Genomic DNA, 8,868 nt, shown 5'->3' with positions numbered 1-8,868 from the left:
TCTGTGCACTCAAGTTCCACTGGAAATAAGTATTTGCTGAAACAATGAGTGAGTGAGTGGATCTTGGTGCCCAGTGGTAGGCGTTCCCCAGGGGTGAAGCTGTGGGTCCACAGGGACACAGACAGGCCTGGCCAGATACTGGCCAGGTAACCCAGCCTTACGCTGTCTCCCAATTCAGACTACAGAGGAAGGTCTGGGAAGACCTCTCCGCCACATTCCACAGACTGTTAGACCTCCTCTCTGTCCAGGATTAGGTAAATGCTACAGCAAGTTTCCAGCAGCAGTTTCCTTCCCACATCCCAGACAGCAGAGAGTAGACTGAGGAGCCTCATAGAAAAGACTCAATTGCAGTAAATTCAACAGTGAGCTGAAATTAAGGCTAGCCTTGAAATTAAGGCTAGCCCTGACTGGCTCCTCTGGCCATTCTAACATGACTTCTAACATGTCTCGGTCATTACTTTTTACAGGGATATGTGGATTAAAACAATTGAAAGGACTTCCTGAACCAATGTGGGAAGGGAAGGGAAGGGATTATCATGTTTTTGGATGTCATTAGTCGTGACGAAGTTTGGCATTAATCATGACACGGTGCAAAATGGTAAATTATTTGCAAGCAAGGAGAGGGTGGAGTTGCTGGACTCTGTAAATTGATGTCAGCTGAGCATTCCCTGTGGGGATGTCGGGCAAAAGGATTTACTATTTTGCCAACTTTGGAAAAGTGTTACAGAATTGCAGACAAAATCGTTTCTATGCAAACAATAGTTTTAAAAGGGGTCCTTACATCAAATAACTGCAATTCACTGAGCTTTCTGAGTAACCACAAAGCCAGGGACAAAATTTTAAATATTAGAAAATATTTTTCTCAGAACCAAGTTGAATACTAATCTCGAGATTTCCTTGCCTTCCAACTCCCTCTCTTCCACTCTTTCATGTGTCAGTATCATGCCAGTTTTGTGGGGAAAGAGCAGAGGGAAGAAGGGAGAGGGGTAGAGAGAGCAGGGGAAGGGAAGTGGGTGGGCCCAGAAATGGAGAGATGGGAAGTCATTCCATGAAACTCTCACTATCTGTAAACAGGGCTTAAAAACCTCTGTCTATCCTGACGTGCTCCCAGGGGAAATGCCACTCTGCTTGAGAAGGCTACCTATAAAATTCCACCTTCATGCTCCCTCCCTTCATTTCTAAAAAGTCTGTCCTAGAAATGTCTCATCCTTACACTTTATCAGAACCCCGAAGAAAAGGTTCTGAACTCTACCCGTGGCTTTCTGCATATTTCTGTAAACGAGGCTAAATCAAGTTCTTGGAACATTTTTCTACCCTGAAAATTCCTATGAATTAAGTCACTTTCTAAGACTCCTTGCACTTCAGTAAGTACTACAGTACTGATTCGTACTTCAGTAAGACTCACTGAAGAATAATGGCGCAAACAACAATATTTTAAATTTAGAAGTATCCTTTGGCCGAGAAAGGCTGCCCCACATAGTATAAAGATAAACGTGCAGCAATTTTGTCAAACTTTTAAAAACTCCATCACGACCGGAAGCAGCAAAATGCCTCCAGGAGATCAGTTACCAGCGGACTTTGAGCCTCAAGAACCTTCGGGATTCGGAGCGATTCAGCCCAGGGCTGAATCATTTGGGGATTAATCATTCGGGCATCTAACTCCTCATCACCATTCAAATACAGGAGGCTATTATAAGTGTCCCCATTTTGTGGCTGAAAGTCAGCTATGGCTTAGTCTCTGTCGGTAAGAGAAAGAGAGGGGGAAGGGGGCTGTTCCTCATTATCTAAAAAAAAAAAAAAGTACTTAAACCTAAAATGATCTACTTTCAACAACTGCGTTTCCTTTAGGGTCAAATCTTTTGATCGCGTCTCTAAAAACCAAGAAGCAAAACAAGTATTTTTGTAAATTGGAACAAATAGTCACCCCACGACCCCCTATCACCCCAATTCTCGAGGACATCAATCACAGCGGGCGCGTCATTACTAGCGAAGATGCCGAGGGCGTCTGCTGGGGGCGTAATAAAACCAGAGAGGCCCTCTCCATAGTTAGAGGAAAGCGCGGAGAAGACGCCCCGCCGGCACACTCCACTGGAAAACTGAAGCTTCTTCTTTGACCCCGGGGCCAGAAAGATTTATTACTTCCTTGGTGAGGGAGAAGCCTCAGGCCAGATGAAATGGGCGCGCCGGGAGTGGGAAGCCCGAGAGCGGTGCTCGGCATCCTCGGTGCGCTCCGAGGCGCGGGTGCGTCCTGGGTTCCTACCGGGAGCCGGCGGCGCCGACCCGGGCGGGGCAGAGCGGAGTGGGAAGCCACTGGGGGATTTCTGCCCAAACTTTGTCACCAACTCTTTCCGAGAGCAAAAATGTGCGGCTGAGCCCGGCAGCAGCACACACAAGAATCCAAGTTTCCCAGAGGTCCGGGCGCCCAAAGCGCTCCGAACCCCGCATCCGTACCCTGGTGCGTGGAGCTAGGATGGCTACGGCCTCAGCCGAGCGTATGGAGGCCCAAGCGACGCCGCTGTAAATCGGGCCCCGCATCTTCAACCCCCAAGGCGGCGACTGGAGCTGGGCGCTGCGAGGGGGCGGGCGGCACGGCGAAGGGGAGGAGCCGCAGCGACAGACGGCGGCGCGCACCAACCCGGCGCGGGCTGACAGGAGCCGCGCAGAGGCTGGCCCGAGCGCGTTGCAGCCGCTCGGCGTAGGGAGAGGCGCGTAGCTGCATCCTCCTGGGCGCTGCTTTCGCGCGGCGGCTGCTGCTGCGGCGGGGGTTTTCTCTGCCCGGATTCCTCGTTGGTCAGAAGAGCCTGGTGCCGGGGGCGGGACGGGCAAGACAGCGCTGCAGACCCCAGTTCCTTTGCCTAGAGCTGTGTGTATGTAGGGGGTTTCCGGGCCGGTCGGAGGCTGAGAAGCGGCGGGGGCTGCCGGCAATGCCCTCCCGGAGGGCATCCTCCTGGTGATGGAAGAAGCGGCTCCTGCCGCCGCGGCTGCAGGGTCGCGCTGCGCCCCATCTACCACCGCTAAACAGATGGGAAGATTCGGGGCGCAGAGACTGAGAGCAAGAGAGGCGGAGCTGCTTTGCCGTGAACCGGGTCCAGTATAAGCCCCCCCCCCCCCCCGCCCCCATCTCCCTCGGCCAGCTTCACCCCCCAGAGCGAGGAAGGAAGCTACAGTCCCGAGAGGGCGGCGGAGACGGCGCTGGAGCCGGGCGCACTGAACTCGGCAGAGCACAGAGCAGGGCTCCGGGCCCTGTGAAAGTTTCCCTTCCCCAGCCGCAGGGCGTCCGCTGCCCAGAAAGTCTGCCCAAGGCTTGGGCTGCCAATTCGCGCGGCCCCCTCGGAGGCGCGGGGATCCCAGGCGGAAAACAGCTCTCGAGAAATCGAGGAACGAGTGACAGCAGGACTGAACGCCGGGCCGTGCTCCTGGGCCGCCCCGGGGCGCGCCCGCGGCTCCAGGTGAGCTGGGGAGCCAGGCAGACCGGAGGGTGGGCGTTACTTAGCCGGAGGAGGCGGCTGGCGGGAGAATTGGGGCGCACCGGCTTACTCCGCTTCCCCTCGCAGGTCCTTCTCGGAGCCGCTGCCATGGGAGAGCCAGTCTTGGGCGCCGGGGACCAGCCGCCGCTGCTGCCGCGCCCGCCTCGGAGCCGCGGCCCAAGTCCCAGCGCCCGAAGCGGGGCCGCTGAGTCCCCCTCCCGGGTTGCAGGGCCGCCTCCGCCGCGCTGCCGGCCCGGGTTGTGCCTGTGATGAGCCGCAGCCCGCCGCGAGCTCTACCCGCGGGCGCGCCCCTCGGGTTGCTCCCAGCCGCGCCCGCCGCCGGGCCGCGCGCCCTGCTCCCGCCGTGGCCCCGGCGCCTGGGTCGCCGCTGGCCTGCGTCCCCGCTCGGAATGAAGGTGTTCCGCAGGAAGGCGCTGGTGCTCTGCGCGGGCTACGCGCTGCTGCTGGTGCTCACCATGCTCAACCTCCTGGACTACAAGTGGCACAAGGAGCCGTTGCAGCAGTGCAGCCCCGACGGGTCGCTGGGTGCCGGGGCGGGGGCGGCTTCGGGCGGCTGGGGGCGTCCAGGACCTCCTCCAGCCGTGCCGCCCCGCGCACACACCCGCTTGGATCCCCGGACCCCATACCGCCCTCCCGTCGCCGCAGTCCAGGCAGCTCCGGCAGTCGCGGCCGCGGCGGCAAGGGCCGCAGCCCCTCCAGGTAATGGCACTCGGGGCGGCGGGGACAAGAGGCAGTTGGTGTACGTGTTCACCACGTGGCGCTCAGGCTCGTCCTTCTTCGGCGAGCTTTTCAACCAGAACCCCGAAGTGTTCTTCCTCTACGAGCCAGTGTGGCATGTGTGGCAGAAACTGTACCCAGGGGACGCCGTCTCCCTGCAAGGGGCGGCGCGGGACATGCTGAGCGCTCTCTACCGCTGCGACCTCTCGGTCTTCCAGCTGTACAGCCCCGCCGGCAGCGGGGGGCGCAACCTCACCACTCTGGGCATCTTCGGTGCGGCCACCAACAAGGTGGTGTGCTCCTCGCCGCTGTGCCCCGCCTACCGCAAGGAGGTCGTGGGACTGGTGGACGACCGCGTGTGCAAGAAGTGCCCGCCGCAGCGCCTGGCGCGCTTCGAGGAGGAGTGCCGCAAGTACCGCACGCTGGTCATCAAGGGCGTTCGGGTCTTCGACGTGGCGGTATTGGCGCCACTGTTGCGAGACCCGGCCCTGGACCTTAAGGTCATTCATCTGGTGCGGGACCCCCGCGCTGTGGCCAGCTCACGCATTCGCTCGCGCCACGGTCTCATCCGTGAAAGCCTGCAGGTGGTGCGCAGCCGGGACCCGCGAGCCCACCGCATGCCCTTCCTGGAGGCCCCCGGCCACAAACTGGGCGTCAAGAAGGAGAGCATGGGAGGGCCGGCAGACTACCACGCGCTTGGCGCCATGGAGGTCATCTGCAACAGCATGGCCAAGACACTGCAGACGGCCCTGCAGCCCCCTGACTGGCTGCAGGGCCATTACCTGGTGGTGCGGTACGAGGACTTGGTGGGAGACCCCGTCAAAACCCTGCGGAGGGTGTACGACTTTGTGGGGCTGTTGGTGAGCCCCGAAATGGAGCAGTTTGCACTCAACATGACTAGTGGCTCAGGCTCCTCCTCCAAGCCTTTTGTGGTGTCAGCCCGCAACGCCACACAGGCCGCCAACGCCTGGCGGACCGCCCTCACCTTCCAGCAGATCAAACAGGTGGAGGAGTTTTGCTACCAGCCCATGGCCGTGTTGGGCTACGAGCGGGTCAATAGCCCCGAGGAGGTCAAAGACCTCAGCAAGACCCTGCTCCGGAAACCCCGACTCTGAGAGGGGTTCCGGGGAGACCTGACTCCCTGTGGAGACACCCACAGAAGGATTGTGGTGTGTTTCAACAAAATCAGCCCAGATCCAAACTGAGGAAGCCCACATATTCTGTTATAGATACATAATATAAATACACAGGCACTTGCTGTCAATGTTTTGAGTCATGGAATTTCAAGAAATAGCCACAATGCACACACATCTCAGAAAAGGCGACTTGAAAGTTCTGACCACAGCTGCCCTTCTCTCTCTCTCTCCTCTACCTTTTTCTTCCCCTTTCTTCCCCTCTTCCCTACCTGCCTTCCATTTTGAAGTGGGATGTTGATTAAATCAAGATCGGGTAACTGCAAATCTTGTTTACAAAATTTTCGTGGTATCTGTGAATGTGTAGAAGAGTCTTTGGATGTGGGGGGAGGGGTGGGTGGAGAAAGGGAAAGTGGTCCTGGAGTGAAAGCCCCATTGGGCATGCTAAACCAAGGAGGCATTCTTATAAAGTAGACTTATATGTAAAAAGCAAAGGTCATACATGAGTATTAATAAAGAAGAGAATAAATAATATTCTTTTTTAAAAAATATTTGCCTCCATTACTCTGGATTTACCTGTGTTCCTTGTCCTGTGCAGCTTCAGACAGAATCTGCTTCCCTTGTTCCCACCCTCTTTCCCCCCATCTGTTTCCTAGAAAACAGTTAAGATGGGTGGGAGCAGCCTCTGACTCCTTGATCCCTACCTTGGAGTTGTTTTCTCCCAGGTAAATTGTAGCCTGTCCAGTGTCCAGGAATGGGAACACATCTTCAAATTCTAAAGGCAAAAAACAAGCAGGGCAGTGGAGGAAAAAGCATGGCACTACTTTCCACTTGGGGCACAGAAAGGAAGAAGTAACCCCTTGAGGGTTTGAAGGCATTTGGTTTTGATTACCCTGGAGTTACACTGAGAAACCTTGAACCAGAGACCGATGTTTTGGTCTTAGAATTTTTTCTTAGGAGATAAGTATATAGTTCAAAAACCATCTGATGGTGTGAACACAAACCTCAAAAATTAGTGTGAATGTTTTGTTGGCAATGGTAGTCAACAAGTTCCTTGGTTAGAAAAGTGACGCAAGTATCTGAGTTTGGAATGTTTCTGCCTCTGACACAGTCCACGGAGGCATATGAAAAGGGAAGTTTTTGATCTGAGAACTGTAAGGGCGCCCACAGGCTATCCCCCCTATTCCCGGCTTCCTAGCCAAATTAATGAAAAGAGAATGTGAATTAATAATAGTTTACTTAGGATGCCTGTGGGGCACATTGCTTTTCTTTATCATGTTTCCTGAAAGTAAAATTGTGAAGTAGCTATATGTTCTGACATTATAAGGCTTCAACCAAGAGCTTCTTTTAGATATGAAAGCAAATTATGGGGAAGAAGAAATGAAAGTGAATTATGAGTTAGTAGGTTGGATTTTGGGATTTGGTATTTTCTACGGGAAAAAAACCATTGCAGTTTTCCTGTAATGGTAATGGTGTTGCTGCCGTCCTGAGCCCGTTTGTACTGAAGCATTCTGTAGAATGTTGTGTTATGATATAAAGTTATGAAGCCTAAATAGGAACCAGAGTGTAGTTATATATTACATTAAATACGGTACAAGTTCAAGTTCATCATAGCTATTTTACTGTAATTTATTGTGAGATTTGTGCAAGCCAATCTGTATAGGTTAAATGCTGAGGGTTTTATTTTAAGGAAAATAGAATGGAAAGGAATATGTACATGGGAAATACTTTAACCCAAGATGATTTTTAAGTATAATTTTCATTACAATGTGAAATCTAACTACACTGTTAATTCCGGGATGAAGCACAGAGGTTAAAAAAAGGATGTATTCAGCAGTTGATTTTATAACACATTCTAGAATGGATATTTCTTAATTTACTAAAATTGTTTATAGTGTTGTGTTTATTAAGCCAGATTACAGCTATAACATATTGATCATGGTTTCTATGATATTTTCATGGTAGCGCCTATGCTGAATTATCTTCAGCAGCAGTAGAATATTTGTAACAGCTTTAAGAATATTTTAAAAGTAAATGAACAAAATAAATATTAATGTTGGATGACTAGAGATGAAACAGGTTTAGCAGAAAATTAAGACAACATCATTAAAAAGCAACCGCTCTGAATAAAAGAACCATTTAAAAACAAATTTCATGTGGCATTAGAATCAACTCTTTTCACTTAATCACAGTAAAATTCATGCTTAGTTTTCGAGTGAAGCATTTTTAAGCAGTGGAATTCATTCTTCTCTCTGGACTTTGATTGCGTTAAAATGAAATCGCGATGTTTTTGGATCTTGCGTTTAAAAAATATGAGATGTCACGTAGAGGCTTGGCAGCCTGCAGCACATTCGTGGTCTCTGCTCAGATGAAATTTTGAGCTGAACACCAACAGTTCTCCCCTTGCTGTGCTTGAACGGAGCTTCTGCCTGTAATTTTCTTGTTTTGTAGCGGCTGCTTTGCTCCACTCTGCCGCTCTTGGGCTCTGTAATTTGACAGGGTGAATTGTTGCTCCTGGAGATTTATACCTCGCTGCATTCTAGGAAAGTGAGACAGGTGGTGTTCCTACTAAGAGCCGAGATCATCGTATTAGTGACATTCACCTTCCACAGGTCTGAGAAGGAGGGAAGCAGTTTTGGGCGTTAATCAGTCTTGGTCAGTCCCTGGTGCTCGCAGACTCATGTCACAACAGATTGCAACTAAGCTGGGACCATTTCTGAAGCAGCAAACGTGAAAGAGGTTCTTTTCACTGTTCTCAGCTTGGCAATAAGTCCATCAGCAGGAGGAGGTATTCAGAGCAGGTTATCAGAGTGATTTTTATTTTCAAATTCTGTTCAACCCATAGCACACCTGACTTACCCCTTTGACTTTGGAATGCCTTTGCTAATTAGAAAGCTCTATTTGTAAAACGAAGTCTCCTTAGTGCATTTAGCCAACAAATATGAGTTTGGAAAAAGGCAGCAGCCCAGGCTGGGTGCTTGAGTTTCAAGGAGCTCAGAGGCACTCAAAGGCCTCATTCAGACTGACCCATGGGTACCTTGTGGGCGGGGACTGGGGCAAATCCTGTTCCCTTCAATGTCTACTACACAGTGGGTACTTGATAAGTACTTACTGAGTGAAATATGTAACTATCCAATTTTGAAAGTGCTCAGAAGGGGAAGAGTGGGAAAATGAATTACCTGGAGAAAGTGCCAGGCTGTTCACCAAAGTTTGCTAAAGAGAGTGGATCTTAGGTTCTATTTAAATGTGAGGCATGGGCGCTAGGAACACTTTCAAGATTTCCTGGTTGTTGAGGGGCCCTGGGGGGCAGGGGGGTGTTGCTGTATATAGACCAACATTTCCCTCTGATGAATTAGAATTTCTGAATGGGGAGAGAGAAAAGTTTCCAAATGAGGAATTCAACTTTTATTCTTCGTTTTTTCCATGAACAAGATAAAAGGCAGGGATCAGAACATATCTGCAGAATAAATGCTGCCCTGATACCGTAAGGGAGGGCTGGGATGTTGTTCATGATTGCGGAAGCCTGTGGT

General features: G+C 51.6%; 1 protein-coding gene across 1 annotated transcript; it reads left to right on the top strand.

The window, feature by feature from the left end:
- The first annotated feature begins 3,359 nt into the window (after positions 1-3,359).
- CHST2 (carbohydrate sulfotransferase 2) lies at positions 3,360-7,488 on the top strand. Its single transcript, XM_061419364.1, has 2 exons — positions 3,360-3,449; positions 3,555-7,488. The coding sequence occupies exon 2, from the start codon at positions 3,737-3,739 to the stop codon at positions 5,318-5,320; it is 1,584 nt and encodes a 527-aa protein (XP_061275348.1). The 5' UTR covers positions 3,360-3,449; positions 3,555-3,736; the 3' UTR covers positions 5,321-7,488.
- Positions 7,489-8,868: the final 1,380 nt, after the last annotated feature.

Source organism: Bos javanicus, chromosome 1 (assembly GCF_032452875.1).
Source record: "Bos javanicus breed banteng chromosome 1, ARS-OSU_banteng_1.0, whole genome shotgun sequence".
NCBI classification, from domain to species: Eukaryota; Metazoa; Chordata; class Mammalia; order Artiodactyla; family Bovidae; genus Bos; species Bos javanicus.
This window is presented reverse-complemented; position numbering and strand designations above follow the sequence as displayed.

Excerpts from the sequence above, each read along its gene's own strand:
- CHST2 (XM_061419364.1), top strand. The coding sequence starts at position 3,737 with ATGAGCCGCAGCCCGCCGCGAGCTCTACCCGCGGGCGCGCCCCTCGGG.